Source organism: Molothrus ater, chromosome 9, assembly GCF_012460135.2.
Source record: "Molothrus ater isolate BHLD 08-10-18 breed brown headed cowbird chromosome 9, BPBGC_Mater_1.1, whole genome shotgun sequence".
Lineage (NCBI taxonomy): Eukaryota > Metazoa > Chordata > Aves > Passeriformes > Icteridae > Molothrus > Molothrus ater.
The window spans coordinates 29,694,314-29,710,939 of NC_050486.2; the positions used below are offsets into that span (position 1 = coordinate 29,694,314).

Here is a 16,626-nt window from a genome sequence, read left to right on the forward strand (position 1 = left end):
TTTTCTAGGAATTGACCCCACGTTTCCAAGCCCCCAGGACTCGGAACGTGACTCTGCATGCTCCAGCAGCCACTTCCAGAGCAGCAGCTTCTGCAGGAGCTGCCAGGATGGAGAAGGCCTGGCCCAGGGGGACCTCAGATACGCCACAGTCATCAGCAGCTGTCCCTCCGGCGGGCCCTGCCGGCCAAAATCCTGCCCGGGGAGCTGCTTGCTAGGGCAGCATTCCATAGTGCTGGGGGCCTTCTGCAGGGCTGCCTGGGAGGTTGGCAGCGGGGCAGTGCTGGTGCTGCCTGGCTGCCAGCCCAGCAGGGCCCTGTCCCTGCTGTCCTCCGAGGGGCTCTCGGAGCCTTTGGACGAGGCTTTCCCCGAGCGCAGCCTGTGCTACCTTGGGATACCAGCCCTGGACACAGGACACAGGGACATCCTGACAGACAGCTCCAGGGGCACGTGGCAGCCCCAGAGCACGGGCCTGCTCACGGAGCAGGAGCTTCTCCAGCACATCCCAGCCAGTGTCAAGGAGTTTATCCAAAGCAGCCTCAAGCCTAAAGGCACCGTTCCCTATGTTCCACAGTTCCGGATGGCTGCAGCCAAAGGGCAGGAGGCCACGGAGAAAAAGTGACAGAATCACCCCAAAATTCCATATTCCTAAAGTTTTTCCAGGTGTTGATGCACTCCTCTGTGTTCCCTCTCTTGCTTCATCCAGCTTGTTCTGGTTTTAGGCTTCACCTGGAGCCCTCAAGTGTGAGAGAGCTGATCCAGGGCCTGGGATACTTTTGAGAGAGAAAAGCTGGAATTTGCCATTTCCCTGGGGATGATCTGTAACATTGAGTCAGCCTGGATGTGGTTGCAAGGAATGGATCAAGGAGTGAAAGGCTCAGGGTGCTGCAGGAAGAGGAAGAGAATCCAAATTCCTGTGTCTCCATTAATTGGATAAAATGATGTATTTAAAGTAAAGTATCCACATTTTATTGTGGAACACAAGATTCCAAATGCTGAGTTTTACACTGACATCTCTTCCCAAGCTCTTTCCTAAGATTCCATGGGAGAAAAGACAAGAATTGGATCCAAGGACCCTGCATTTTTGATTTTGGGAGATCCAGCCTGTCTGTATGGCCTTGGAGAAGTCACTTTGCCTCTGCAGCCCTGCCAGGAAGCCTTGGGTGGGAGTAAATCAGGTCTGCATTTTCTGGGAGAAGCAGGAAAACAAACCCACACCAATTTGCAAGCCAAAGCTATTTTTTTTCTTGTTTTATTGCATAGTTCATAAATATTTTTCTACACCTGCCTTTTCAGAGAACTATTTTTAGGAGTGAAGGAGGATGAATTTATTGTGTATTCCAAAGAATATATTTCTGTCAAACTTCAGAGAGACAAAACCAAAGGGCAAAACCGATGTTAAAAACCAGAGCAAGGGTGAATTTAAACCCAGTCTGAGCTGTTGACCTGGCTCTTGTGGGACTCTGATGCTGGAGGTGACACAGATCTGATGTTCTTGTGTGGGGTGAGGAATTAAAACCTGTTTTGTGTTAGGAACCAAGACTTGTCACTGTGGTTGGAGATAAACCTGCAGGCTCCTGTGGCATTCCAGCTAAAGCTGTGATGGATGCTGGATTTAGGATGCACTTCCTGCTGGTGGGAAGGGACAGGAAAGCCCATTTCTCTGGAGAATGGAATGATCCTTTCATGGAAGTGTCCAGAAAAATTATTTGGTTGTGTTTCGAAGGTCATCTTTCTCCAGAAATCAAAAGCTGATGTTGATTTGAGCCTGCCCAGACCTTTCCCAGTAACTCCATATGAACAGGGGGAGCTTACCCATGGGAATGATCAGCTGAGGGACCAGGGAAGGCTTTCCTGGGAACATGGAAAATTCAGGAGTTAGGAGATGTGCAGGAGGTCTCTCCTCAATGGCAGATTCCCAGGTTTCCCCTCCTTTGGGAGCTCAGCCCATCCTCCCACTGCCACCCCATGATTTTCCTAATGGTCAGAGCAGCTGGTGCTCCTCAGGGAAACCAAAGGATCTCCTCTGCAAAAACCCTGCAGGAAATACAGCAAATCTGAGCTGCTTCAGCAAAAACAGAAGATTTGGGGTGTGTTGAGTGTAGAACCAAGGGGTTGGATCCTTCCTGGGCTGTTCCTGTCCTGTTCCTGCAATCCCAGTGCTCCTGAGGATGCTGCAGATCCAGGTCCTGCCCCACAGCTCCATAAATAATTCCTGCAAGTGGCATTTCCACCCTGATGGAAGGGACATTCGATCCTGCTCCTCACCTCTCCGTGCTCCCACAGAAAGCCAAAATCTGCATATCCTGAATGCTCCATCTGCTGCCTCTGGCTCGGGTTACAGCTCCGGCCGCTCCCTCGGGCAGCAGCTGCCTCGGGGAGGGAAAGCTGGGAGCTGGGCAAGATTGGGAGCTGGGTTCTTTTCCATCATTATTTTTCCCCTCACCTTCAGGTCAGGTTGTTTCTCACAGCTGAGCCTTTCCCAGGCCCTGGGGATTGCTGTGTTTGCAGCCACGGGAGAAAAATTTCCTTGGCTCATTCCTGGCTGAGCTGGAGATGGGAATGTGCAGTGCCTGGGGATTTTGGAAGGTTAAGGCAGTTTCTGTTGGAGCCACAAGAAGCTGCCCACTCGTTCCAGAGCCATCCCTGCAAGGGACACAGGTGTCACCCTGGGGAGGGCTGGAAGGGGCTGTGTTCCATGTGAAAATGTCTGGAGCAGCGAATCTGTGCTCGCTGCCCCTCCCAGGCTCTGGTTCTTGGCAGGACAGCTGGGAAAGGAACCAGGAGCAGGGGGAAAGTAGGGAACAGGGTCACACCAGGAGCTGTGCTGCAGAAAAAATGGGTTTCGAGGGGTGATCTTCACCTCCAGCTCTGCTCTGAGGGGTCTCCTCCGCTCCTGGCTCAGTGCCTGGCAGATCCAAAGGGATTCACCTGCCCCTGGGCATGGGGCAGGAGGAAAAACCTTTGGAGTTGCATTTGGGAGCATCCCAAGAGCAGCCACAGGAGTGACCCAGTATAGTTCCTGTTTCCTTCCCAGGGAAAATGTTGCTCCTTCTCCAGAAATGTTCCTGTGCCACAAACAACCCCAGCCAATTCCCAGGGAATCTGGGCATTTTGCAGAGAAATGGGATTTTTTGGCCGTGGCCTCACACTCAACAGGAAAGGCCTTTTCAGTTTGAACCAAGCAATTACAGGAGCCATGTGCAGCTTCTGAAGTACAAATTAAGATCCTGCAGATTCATTTTGAAGAACATTCAGGACTGCAGCTCTTTTATGTAAGAAAATGAATCAAATGTGTCGTTTTCCCTTTTCTATGTCACTTGCAGCTACAGTTAAGTTCCCCTTTCTTTTTCTCTCTCTCTCTTTTTTTTTTTTTTTTAATCTGGGATTGATGTTCGAAGCAGCAAAACCTTCCAGTGCCAGGGATTTGGAGCTCCATGATCTTTAAGGTCCTTTCCAACCCAGGCCATTCCATGATTCCCTGATTTTAAAACACAGAAGGGATCAATACATCCTTCAAATCCTTACCCAGGCCAAGGTTTTGTCGTGGATGTTCCAGATTTTGTGTTCCTTGGTGGAGAAAAGGGAATTAAAATGCAGGTTCCTGGTGGGAATTTCTGCAAGGGGTGTGCATCCAGGTTTTTCCTAATAAAACACCAGGATTTCAGCACCTGCCCCAGTGCCCAGATCCTGCTGTTGGCAAGGACACTGCAGCGCTGGCACACAGCCCCAGCCACCCCAAAAGGACCCAAAACCCCCCAAATTCCTTTCAGGGAGAGCCAAACTGGGAAGCCCCAGCATCCTTGTGGCCGGAAAAGCGGGAGGTTTGGCAGGTGCCGTTGTGCTCGCTAATGATCCCAAACAAAAACCGGGAATTGTCGGTGGGGCGTCTCGTTAATGAATGACTCCTCGTCAGGAGCTGCTGGTGCCAGAGCTGTCAGCAGCAGAGCAGGGCCGGGAAGCTGCAGAACAGCCCCGGTGGCTCCGGAATAACCCAGGGTCCTGCTGGGAGGGGATGAAGGGAAAGCCGAGGGATGCAGGGGGATGGAGGGAGCGACATTCCGGGGGGTTGGATGCTGGGGAAAAGCCGTGGGCAGCGAGCTCTGGGCTCTGTGAGAGATGAAGGTCACGGCAGTGCCACCTCTGCAGTTCTGAGCTAATTAAAGACTCTCTCCGGCCTTTTTTATCACCTTTTTTACACCCAGCCCCCCTTTTCCCCATCGTCCTGGGTGGGCCCTTTTGGGATGCAAATGAAGCTCATTTCCTATCCCTGAAAATTCGTTCAGAAGCAGCCATTTCTACCTTCAGATCCGAGAGGAGAGTTAGGGACTGGTGACAAACACAAACCTGCCCGCTGCTGCTTTCCCAGCAAAGGAAGCAATTTCCATATGGATCTGGCACTTGGCAAAGGAGAAGGAGCAACCTGGGCTGCTGGAAGGTGTCCCAAGCCTTGGGTGGAATGAACAGGCTTTAATCTCCATCCAAATCCAAACCACTGTGGGATTCTAGAATTCTGTGAAGGGGATTTTATAATTCTGTGAATGGATGGGATGGCAAAGGCAAGGAACAGCTCTGTCAGACCCCCCAAATCCATCCAGGACACACAGGTGGGCAGGAGACCCAGCTCAGGCTGCAAAGGAGCACTCAGAGCCTCATCTCGAGCTTCCAACGATGATTAAAGATCTGGCAGGGAAAGAAATATTTAATCTTGTGCCTGCCTAATGTCAGAAGCTTGTCAGAGACCAGCTGCTGTTTGCAGGAACAGCTTGGAATCCCTCTGCTCCAGCTGGGTGGCCAGGAAAACTCCAGCTGGATCATCAGGAAAACTCAGCTGGGTGGTCAGGAGAACTCCAGCTGGATCATCAGGAAAACTCCAGCTGGATCATCAGGAAAACTCAGCTGGGTGGCCAGGAGAACCCCAGCTGGATCATCAGGAGAACTCCAGCTGGATCATCAGGAAAACTCAGCTGGGTGGCCAGGAGAACTCCAGTTGGATCATCAGGAAAACTCAGCTGGGTGGTCAGGAGAACTCCAGCTGGATCATCAGGAAAACTCCAGCTGGATCATCAGGAGAACCCCAGCTGGATCATCAGGAGAACTCCAGCTGGATCATCAGGAGAACTCCAGCTGGATCATCAGGAGAACTCCAGATGGATCATCAGGAGAACTCCAGATGGATCATCAGGAAAACTCAGCTGGGTGGTCAGGAGACTCCAGCTGGATCATCAGGAGAACTCCAGCTGGATCATCAGGAAAACTCAGCTGGGTGGCCAGGAAAACTCAGCTGGGTGGCCAGGAGAACTCCAGCTGGATCATCAGGAAAACTCAGCTGGGTGGTCAGGAGAACCCCAGCTGGATCATCAGGAAAACTCCAGCTGGATCATCAGGAAAACTCAGCTGGGTGGTCAGGAGAACTCCAGATGGATCATCAGGAAAACTCAGCTGGGTGGTCAGGAGAACTCAGCTGGATCATCAGGAGAACTCAGCTGGGTGGTCAGAACTCAACTGGATCATCAGGAGAACTCCAGCTGGATCATCAGGAGAACCCCAGCTGGATCATCAGGAGAACCCCAGCTGGGAGAGGACCACCTCCCTCCTCAGCACAGGGAGAAGCAGGGATAGTGATGGGCTCAGCCCTGCTCCCCATTTCTGCCCCCTGAACCATCCCACACTCCCTGGAGACAAATTCTGGCTGGAGCAGGGATGGTTCCACAGAGACTTCTTCCAACAGCTCCAGCTGAAGTGAAAGGTGTTGGGCTCCTTTTTGTTTTCAGGTGAGAGCATTTTGAAAAGATTGTTTAGGTTGCTGCTTGTCTTGGGGCTGGGAAGGATCTGGAGCAGAGGATGGAGCTGGGGAGGGTCTGGAGCCCCAGGAGAGGCTGAGGGAGCTGGGCAGGGGCTCAGCCTGGAGCAAAGGAGGCTCAGGGGCCCTTGTGGCTCTGCACAGCTCCTGCCAGGAGGGCACAGCTGGGGGGGTCGGGCTCTGCTCCAGGGAACAGGGACAGGAGGAGGAAAGGGCTTCAAGTTACCCCAGGGAAGGTCCAGCTGGGAGATGATGGAAAATTTCTTCATGGAAAGGTTCCTGAGCCCTGGCACAGCTGCCCAGGGCAGGGGTGGAGTCCCATCCCTGGAGGGATTTAAAATCCCTGTGGATGTGGCACTTGGGGACACGGGGCAGTGCTGGCCTTGGCAGTGCTGGGAAACAATTGGACTTGATGGTCTCAGAGGACTTTTCCAAGATTAATGGTTCCAGGATTCTATGATTTTATGACTCTGGGAGCCTTTTTCTCTTTTTCCCATCAGCTGGATGTGAAATAGATGTTGAAGCAGGAGCCCTGTGAGGACTCCAATCCAATTCCCCAATTCCCTGTCTGGAGCTGGGACAGATTGCCCTGAGCCCCTCAGAGCTCCGTGGCCTCTCTGGCTGAAATAGGGAGGGTAAATCTGCACAGATGGAAATCCAGGAGATCTGAAGATATTTCCCTGCAAGTCCTGCTTTGTGTCACCTGCCCAGACCCTTTCAGTGGTGACAGCACCCAGAAACACAAGCCAGGGTTGCCAGGCTAAAACACAGAAAGGTTTCTTGTTGGTTTAAAAATCTGCTCTGTTTGTTTGTTTGTTTGGTTGGTTTTGTTTGTTTTGTTTGGTTTTTTGGGGTTTGGGGTTTTTTTGTGTGTGGTTTTGGGGTTTTTTGGGGTTTGGTTTTTTTTTTTGTTGTTTTTTTTTTTTTTTTTTTTTTTTGGTAGGCAAAAAGACAGTGGAACCTTTCCTGCCAATTTGAGGTCCCTTCTCCCACTCAAAAAAAAAAAAACAATCCAGTCCTAGGATTAGGGGCTAAAATCTTTATGGCCACTGCTTTGGTGTGGTTTTAGGCAGCTGATGTGAATCAGCTGAGCTCTTTGCAGTGAGGAAAATCCCTTCCCTGGGCACTTCCCAGACTGTCCCTGGGAGGGTGGGCAGGCCCTGGCACAGATTTCCTGTCCCTGGCAGTATCCCAGGCCAGGTTGGAGCAACCTGGGATAGTGGAAGTGTCCCTGCCCATGGAGGGGGACTGGATAATCCCTGAGCTCCCTCCCAACCCAAACCATTCCAGGATCCTATTCCATGAGAAATTTAAAGTCAGGATTTCTTATATCTGTTCATATAAACTTGTGGTTATTTAGACCAAATGTTAGCTCCTTCCTTCCTCAAACCCAAGGACCTTCCAGCCTTGGCTGTTTTGCAGGATGAATAATCTTGTCAGAGGCTATTTTTTCCCAGAATACATCAACACCCAGACACAAATCCTCCTCCAGCTGGATAAACTGGGCTGGGGACAAGCTGTGGGCTCAGGGCTGGCAGCAGAGAGGAGAACATTCCCCAGCACCTCTCAGCCCTAACCCACAGCTCCTCCTGGCCCCTCTCAGGGATTGGGATGCTCCCAAAGAACTCGGTGGGATGAGTCAGCTCCCTGTCTGCCAGCCTGGTGCTGAGGGGGAGGAAGAGGAGTGAGGAGCTTGTGCTGATCCAGGGAAGCTGCAGCACAGGAGAAAAGTGACAGAATCTTCTCCATTTCTCAGTTCCTTGCTTGGAAAATCCACCTTTTCCTGTGCTTCCTGCTACACCAACACCTGAGCCCTTGGTGGCACCTTTGGGGCTGCCAGGAGAGCTGAGGCAGTGGGATCATCCAGCTTTTCCAAAGCAGGCATAACATAATCCTAATCCAGCTTCCTGCTGGTGGTTTTTCTGCTCTGTTCCATGGTTTTTTTCCAGAGCATCCAGAACTTCCCAGCTCTGTCAGGGATGATGCCCATGGCTAAGGACTCAAGCCCATCCTCCCTCCTGAAGCCCAGGGTACAGAGAAAATTGGGAATGTGAGATCTCAGCCTCACATCCCAGGAAGTGCTGCAATGTTCCTTGCTGCTGTCTTTAACCAAAATATTTGAGTTTCCAGGTTTGTTTCAGGAGAAATCATCCATGGAATTACCCTCATTGTTTTGGGACTATGACAAATCCTTCCCACTTCCCATCTCCTTCACCTGCCTGCTGCTTCATGGATGAGAAATTCCAGTGGTTCCATTCCAGTCCTGGCCTTGCTCCAGAGAAGTGTCTGCCTTTAAAAACTGCCCAGCATTTTCAAAGTAATAAAAAGCTTCAGTGGCTCCATAAGCTCCTGCCCTTTTCCTAGGAAAGCTGGTTGGTCTTTTTCAGGGAAGCCATCCTGCTGAAGGGAGCTGCCTGGATTGCTGCTTTATCCATTTCCATGCAGGATTTGGGAATCCACAGCAGCCTCCTCAGCCACTCCTGAGAGTGAAAAACCTCATCAACACCTCCCAAAGGGCTTATTGGAGGGTAGGAAACACATCCTGCACTGCACAGCTTCTGCTCCACACACTTCTCCCAAATAAATCCCCAGTAAAGCTGCAGGAAGCAAAGGAGGGATGGAATGTCTGCCCTGCACTTCTTCCCTCCTTGCTCAGCTTCTCTCTCCCTCTTGTATCAAAATCAACAATTCTCCTACTCCTGGTGTGAAATGGGGAGGGGAAATTCCATTGCCTGATCCCAGCATCTGTTATATCCCATTTAATTCCCATTTATTTGATATCCATGAGCTCCTTCAGCTGGAAGGACAGAGAAGAAAGCACAAACATTCATTAATTCTGCCCAGCTAATTAATTAATTCATGGATCTCTTGCAGTATCTGGGGTGTTTGTTTCCTTTCCCTGTTTCCATCCTGTCCATTGTCCAACAATCCACAGCCTCCCTCAGATTTCACCTGAATCCTTTTTCCTGGCACCAAGGTCTTTATGGAAGAGGAGGGAAGATGACAAAGACATTTGGGTTTGATGAGCTGAGGGCACAGAGGGGAAAAAAATCCTGTGGGGAGTCCCTGGCTGGCTTTGCTTGGTGTGGGCAGTGCCAAGAATCTCCTGATCCTCCCTGAAAAGAGGGAATTTGGAGGGGGGAGGGCACCAAGTCCAGAACAAACCCAGAAAATTGTATAAAATACCCCAAAATGGTCTCAGTGGGGGTTCTGAGGCTGCCTTGGGGGTGCTGGAGGGCACAGGAACCAGGACCCCCTTCTGTTTATATCAGCCACTCTCATTCCAAACTCATTTCCTGCTGCTCCCTTCCTGTTTTAATGGGAAATGTTCCCTTTGACAGGACCTCACCGAATCCATTTATCCTGCCCTGTTCCAGCTCTCCTGCCACATTTATCACCCAAGGATCTGAGTGCATTCAACACAACCACAGACATCTGCCAGCTTATTTTTTTTCCCCTCTCAGTCTCCTCAGGAGAAAAAATGAAATGAGTGCAACAGTTTTCCTATTTTAGGAAGTTGGACTTTTCCCCCAGCCTCTCTCCCACAAACATTGCTTTAGGGTTTTTTTTCTAGTAGAGAAAACAAATCCCCACAGGATCCACATCCTCAGCTTTGATCCTGAGACAGTTTTAGTTTCCAGAAACAAAGCTGGCCCATCCCTCCACTGCCCAGCTCTAGGGAAGGGGTCAGGAATATCAGGAATACTCTTCCTCTCACCAGGCAGCTTTTTGGCTGGAGGATTGGGAATGTGAGAATCTTGCACCACAGTGGGACAGAAATGGTCACAGGGAAATGAGGAAAAGCATCACCTGGACTGGTGAGAGCTCTGTGTCAACAATGAGTCCCAAAAACCCTCCTGAGCTACTGCCCAAAGTGATCCCTGTGCATAATCTCTGTGGTGTTGGCATTTAAAAAAAACCCATTGAATGGTTTGGATTGGGAGGGTCATTAAACCCATTTAATTCCAAACTCTGCCATGGGCAGGGACACTTTCCACTGTCCCAGGTGCTCCAAGCCCTGTCCAGCCTGGCCTTGGGCACTGCCAGGGATCCAGGGGCAGCCCCAGCTGCTCTGGGCACCTGTGCCAGGGCCTGCCCACCCTGCCAGGAACAATTCCTAATTCCCAGTGTCCCATCCAGCCCTGCCCTCTGGAAGCCATTCCCTGTGTCCTGGCACTGCAGAACTCTGGAACACGAGAGTTCACCCACAAACGTTCATCCCCTGCCTGGTTTTGGGACCTTGCCAGGGGAGGAAGACGGAGAAAGGGATGTTTCCCTTCAGGGAGCAGCCTCAGCCTCGTTGTGCACGATCCTGGGAGTTCCTGCCTGGAAGGCAGCGGGATCCCAGCTAAAATGGGGAAGAGAGGAGGTGCCTCCCTCCCAGCTGCTCCTGCGGAGGGAGCTGTCCAGTTCCTGACTGCCCGCAGAATTCCTTCCTGCCCTGGGTGCTGTCACAGAGATGCTCCTGGAGGAGCCTTTGGGCAGCTTCCCTGAGGACTCTGCCAGGAACGGGAGGTTTGGTCTGGAAGAGAAGCTGGATAACCCAAAATCTCCAGGACTTCACAGAATGACAGAAGGGTTTGTGTTGAAAAGGACCTTACAGATGGCCTCAAACCTGATCTCAGAGCTGCTGTGTGTCTGAGAGCTCAGGCTGTGGGAAGGACAGAGGCAGTGATGCACAGGGCTGGTCACTGGGAAGTGACCTTTTCCCAAGGCTGCCAGGATCTCAGCTGGATTTATGGATATGGAGTCCTTTGGGATGGTCAGAGCTTCTCAGTAGTGAAAAATTGGTGTCTGTGAGTGGCACTTGGTGACTGCAGCAGGGCAGGGAGTGCTGCAGCTCTCAGGACTCACTTTGGTGTGGATCAGGAGTGCTCAGGGCCGCTGGAATATCTCAGGAATGACTTCTTGGAGCTGGCTTGGCAGGCTCAGCAGAGGCAGATGTGAGGAACACGAGCCCACGATGGGATCCCAGCAGGAGCTCCGAGGAGCGCCTTCATTCCATCCTCCTGCTCTCAGCACTCCCTCCCAGCAGCCAGGCTTCCAGCAGGATGCCAGGGGGGAGAGGAGGAGCCCTGGGAGCTGCTGCTGCCAGCTGCAGACAGGAACAGCCCCGTCCTTCCCAGCGGGGTGAAGCACTGCTGCTGTTCCCAGCCTCTGGAATTGCATCTGTGCCTCTGAATCGCTGCCTGGATCAGGATTGCTGCTCTCTCCTGTTGCCAGGGAGCTGAAAAGCTTGGATGTGCTGCCTGGAGGCTGGGAATGACCAAGAGCAGGGTTTGAATTTCCCTGGCCTTGTAGTCTGGAAGAGCAGAGTTTCTCTCAGCCATTTGGGAATTCTTCCCTAATTTGTGTTGTTCAGTCCTTACAGACAACTCCTAAATATTCCAAAGATTTGCCTGAGCCTAAGCCCCAAGGTTTACACCTAGAATCCAGGGGAGGATTGCAGAAGTGACTTCTCTGTGGAGTTTCACGGAGTTTAACAAGTTTAACACCTTTGCACACCAAACTCTGGACCAGATTCCTTGATCTGTGTCCAAGGCAGCAGAGAGGAACAAAAATTCACCTCGGTTCTCCTCACTGCAGCCCAACTTCTGTAAAAGGTATTGGCATGTTGAAATTTGATTGGTAATTACTTTTGTATTTTAAAAGCAACTCCTGTATGTTACAGAAATCTCTCCATTAATTAATAACTCTAAATTTTACTGAGCTGGACAGACAATCTTTTCTCCTCTGTAGGATTACGTGGCACAAAACTTTCATTCAATATTGTTCTTTTATTGCATAAAGAGTGGTTTATCAAGATCTGCTGTGGTCTGGCCTGTGGGCCTGTGGGATATTGGGCCATGGGATGGGACTTGGGCAGGAATCCCAACACAGCAGCCCTCTGTTCACTTTTCAGAGGCTGCAGTCACGAATCCCTGGAAGAAATCAAGGGGCTGTGTGTTATCCACAAATAACCAGTTTAGCTCTTCATTTAAAAGGTTTTATAATGAATAGATTTTATTTTTCCCTGCTGGATTCTGAGGTTTTGGGGAATTGGGGTGGGTTCTATAAGCCTTTTAAATGCTGCTCCTCGGCCTTGAAGACCAGAAAATTCCTCTTTTACCACGTGAGCCAAGTCTTCATGTTATTACTCCAGAAACTTGGCCTTTGATGAGAACACCAAACACCCCAAGATCTCATGTTTGGGATGAAACAGAAGTGAACAACCATATAGAGAGAATTACCCTTTATCTGCTGGGTGTCTGGGGTGGTGTGACCAGGCAGCAGCTCCCACAGGTGTGACATGTGACATTAAACCTTCGAGGTGAGCAGCTCTTGTTTGCCACGGCCTCACCTCCCTGGCAGGGGAGAATTCCTGCCCAAAATCCCAGCCCAGCCCGGCCTGGCTGTGCCCGGGGTTTGTACCTGCTGCTTACCCCGGCTGTGGAGCATCCTCTGCTCCAGGCAGCATTCCCTAGGGAGACTGCTCGAACCACCACCAGCTGCTTCCTCTCTCCTGCTCTGCCCCTGTGGATGCAATGATATCGATAAATTTGTGTTTGATTCCTCGGAATCCCAGACTGGTTTGGGTTGGGAGGGACCGCAGCGCTCCCCTCATCCCACCCTGCCATGGGCGAGCGATGCCGCCACGCACTAGCCCAGGTTGTTCCCAGCCCTTTCCAGGCTGGAATTGTGCTGGATTTGCTGCAGAGCCGCTCCCGGAGCTCGCCTTGGCCCAGACCCGGCCGGGGAGGACCCGGGGCCGGGGCTGCGGCGGGGGAGGGACGGACGGAGCGGGGCGGGACGGACGGAACCGGGAGGGGAGAGCGGAGCCGAGCGCTGAGGGAACGGGAAGGAAGGAGCAGAGCGGAGAGGAGCAGGCGGGGAGGGAGAGCGAAAGGAAGGGGCGGAAAGGCAAAGGAAGGGAAGGAGAGGGAAAGGAAGGGAAGGAGAGGGAAAGGAAGGGAAGGAGAGGGAAAGGAAGGGAAGGAGAGAAGCAGGGAGCGAAGGGAAGGCAGGCGAGGAGCCGAGCCGAGCCGAGCCGCCGGCGCTCCCCGCGGGGCCGGCCCCGCTCGCTCCGCAGCGCTGGGGAAGCGCGGCCGCCGCTCCGCCGCCAGCGCCGGGGCCATGGAGCGCTGAGGGCGGAAACCTGAGGGGAGCGTGAGGGGAGCCTGAGGAGAGCGTGAGGAGAACCGGAGGAGAAACCGGAGGAGAACCTGCGGGGAGCCGCCGCCGGAGCCGCCGCCGAAGGTAAGCGCTGCCCGCCCGTGGGGCCGCGGCCGCCGCCCGGGGCCGGGGCTGAGGCGGCCCCAGGCTGTGAGGGGACCCTGCCCGGCCCGGCCCGGCCCGGCCCTGCCGTGAGGGGGTCCCGGCGGGTCCCGCTCCGTGCCCGATGGAGCCCAGGGACCGAGCCGCTTGTGGGGTGTTCGCGTGGCCCCGGTTAAGTTTTGTGGTGGGGAATCACATGGCATTAAGAGGAAAAAAACCCTTAACAAACGAGGGTTGCGGTTTGCCAGAGAGCGGATGTACACTTTAATCGGTTTTTTAAATTACTTTATTTCTGCGCCCTCTGCACCTTCTAGGCATTCTGTGTGTATGTTAATTTCCCTTCTATTTCTCCCTGTGTCCTTTCCGCCTCGAATTTCGGTTGGAGTCGCTCATTTGATGCTGGCCATGGTGTTCCCTAGAGCAAATCCCTGCATTCCCGGCATTTGCGCCTTCCCAGGAAGCGCCGTGGGCTGGGGCTGCCCTGCCGGGCTCCCCTTCCCACCCAGCCCAGCCCCATCCCAGAGCGCTCTGCAGCCTGGATCCTCGGCGCTCCGGGTGGGATGAGCCCTGCCGATGCTCCTCTGCCGGAGACATTTCCTCTGCATCATTTCCCTGCCATGTGCTTTGAGTCAGTTTGTTTTTCCTGAGCCTCCTTTTCCCAGTTCGGAGCCTGGTGGGAGTTGTGAGTTCAGAGAGGATCTGGGAGTTGTTCCCTCGGTGTGGCTCCACAAAGAGGAGCTTTTTGCCCTCCTCGGGTGGAGGTTGGTGAGTTATAAATCAATTCTGCTGAGGAGCAAGGTGTTTGCTGTTATCTCTGGGGCTAGGATGGAGCCACGAGGGCACCGAGTTGTTTTGTGTGATGCTCAGTATTTGTTGCTACAGGAAACATCCCAAGAGATTCTCCACTGAAGAGAGAATTCCCGGTAGATCTCTCTTGTGCGAGACTCTTTCCAGCAGAATCCATGCAATGCCTTTTGTTTTTTTCCTCTGGACTCCTGATGTCCATAAGAAGCAGCAGTGAATAAGTTGAATAATTGCATTTGCAGGTCATAAATCCAGTGGAACAGGGAACTTTTTTAGGCCACTATGAGAGAGATGCTCAATTGTAGTGTCCCTCATTATCAGCTCCAGAGAGGGAGCTGATGGTTAAAAAGGTTCTGAACAAATCTGTGATCTATAAATCATCTGGAGTAAAATCTTGTTAGCACAACAAGTGCTTTTCCCAGCAGATTATTCATCGGAATTCTCTGTTTCTCTTGTCATCTCATCTATTTTAGTGTTTCCTTGTGCCTGCTCAGGTGCTCTAGGTACAGCTGTATCCTACTTTATTCTTGCTTTTGGACATTTTAGATTCCAGGAAATAAGTTTTAGTGCAATGGCTTAATGTGAAGCTGAAATAAAGGACGGTACTGAGCCTATTTGGCTGTTTTTTTCCAAAAAACATATTCAGGTTTTTTCTCCACCACTTGTGTATTTACTTTCCAGCTCTTCCCACGTCACATGGAAACCTCTCCTTATTCAGCATTCAAATCCTGATTTATCCATCAGGAAGCTTAACCCAGATTAGCTGAGTAATCGTCTCTGGGAACACAGGGCTCCTTTAAAGAGTCATTCCAACCAAATCCCTGGAATTTCCATATTTGAAATGGATAGCCACGGGTAGAGCTGGAAAATCCTGCCTAAAATGGCAGCTTTTAATTGGAATGGTTTGTTTTATCCAAAAATCCTTTCCTTGGAATGATCCACGTGGAGCTGTCCTGGAGAAATGGGGGAAGTTTTAAACATTTGGGAAAAATAATGACAAAACAGTGCTTGGGAACACCTTTATTCCTTTAAATTAAGTGCCTGTCTTTCAGATTTTCAGTCTTTATGTGGTTCCCTCAGCAAATAAAATTGGATAATTACAGCAGTGGGATAAATACAGCCTTGGCAGATGGGAAAAAAAAAAAAAAACCCAAAAAAGAAAACACTGGGAAGGTGTAGGACAAATAATGAGGTGAAAAAACTCCCTTAAACTTGATGCCTGTTGCGGACAGGTGAGTGGGTATTTATATGAACTACTGCTTTGAAGGAGAAGGATTTTAGCCTGATGTTATTACTCAGGCTGTGGGGTCTTCTTTCCCCTTTTCCCTCAGTTTAGAGAATGAAAAGAATGTGTCCGTTTCACTCTGGGCTCCTTGCTGCTGCAGTGTTTTGGTTTCAGGCGGTGCAGGGGGCTGCTTGAGCTGGGGTAGGTGAATTCCAGCTGAATTTCTCTAATTCTGAAACCAGCTCTCAGCTTCAAGCTTGTTTTTACAAAAAATGAACAAATTGATACCATCCTGTTGTGCTAAAACCTGCAGGGAAAGCCTGGCTGTGCTTCCCGTTACATCTCTGAGTGTTCCATCCATCTGTGAGCCCTTCACATCCCAAATAATTCAAGGATATATCCATTATTCAGGTTAAAATCTTAGAAAGAGATTGATGAATGGTCCAGAGAGAGAGTAAATGAAGAACTTTGCTCTTGGTTATGCAGGAAAATTGAAGAATCCAAGCCTTTGAATTTAATTTTTAACTTAATTTTTCATTAGATGTCTAATTGGACCAAGGGTCCATTTGCCAGAGTGTTCTTGGAGCACGAAACAGGGCAAAATAATTCCTGCCCATCACAGAGGTCTCCAGGAGGCTGAGAAACTTCGCAAATGGAAAAAGACAATTTCTGAGAACAATAAAGAAAAAGATAAAACGGTTTATCCTTTGTATTTTAAACCAAGCTGAGAGATAAGAGGGAACTTCCTGGGAGAGCATATTATTCCCTGCCTGCCTCCAGTGGAATTCCTGCACTTTCTGCTGCAGCATCTGGCACTGCTGGCAGTGATGAGAAAATAGATTAGAGGATGAGGCTGGGTTAAATCCGTGCTTATTCAGGTGCTTAAAAAATGTCATTTTGTGCACCCTGAGTTCGGCTTTTCCTCGTGTTTGGCCACTTAAGGATACACTTTGTTTATAAAGAACTCAGGGGAGGAAAATCCAGAAAATTCCCTTTTTTTTGGTCTTTGTTTTTCCCTTTTCTGTCTGACCATGTGGGGTTTTGTGTGTGGATTGTGGGATTCTTTCCTTTCCTCCATCCATTTTCTTTCCTGAATTTCTCTCCTCTCTGGAAGTAAAGAGGGTTGTGGATATTTTTACCAATGGGAATGAAGTGGAACCGAGGCAGATCCAGGGCCTGGGAGAAATTAAGGACAATCTTGGTGCGGCTGAAAATACAGGCTGGGAACTGGGACAATGTGGAGCAAAGATATTGCATAGAGTGAGATATTTTATAGAACAAAATTATAAAACTTCAGGCCTGAACACTGGAAAAATGCTGAATTATGGTCTTGTAACTGCGGGGGCTGGAGCCAAGTGGGCAAAACCCCTTTGGATTGGAGATGAGCTGGAGTTCAGACCCAGTTTCCCATTAAAACCCGATGTGCTTCTGGCATTCCCCACTGAGATTTTCCCCCCAGCTTTCCCTGTTGGTTACCCAGGGGATATCACAGCATTGCCATTGTCCTGTGGGCTGCAGGAGAAGTGAGGAGATGCCAGTACTT

At 50.8% G+C, this 16,626-nt stretch overlaps 2 protein-coding genes across 2 annotated transcripts in view; both read left to right on the top strand.

Annotated features, from left to right (window-relative positions):
* LEPR (leptin receptor) overlaps window positions 1-1,537 on the top strand; it is a 30,571-nt gene extending 29,034 nt beyond the window's left edge. Inside the window, 1 exon segment of the mRNA XM_036388340.1 lies at window positions 2-1,537. Within this exon segment, the coding sequence (XP_036244233.1) occupies window positions 2-619 (618 nt within the window). The 3' untranslated portion in view covers window positions 620-1,537.
* An 11,252-nt stretch (window positions 1,538-12,789) lies between these two features.
* Window positions 12,790-16,626, top strand: part of PDE4B (phosphodiesterase 4B) — a 225,156-nt gene continuing 221,319 nt past the window's right edge. Inside the window, exon 1 of the mRNA XM_036387461.2 lies at window positions 12,790-13,036. The gene's annotated coding sequence lies outside the window, so the exon portion shown is untranslated. The remainder of the gene's footprint in view (window positions 13,037-16,626) is intronic.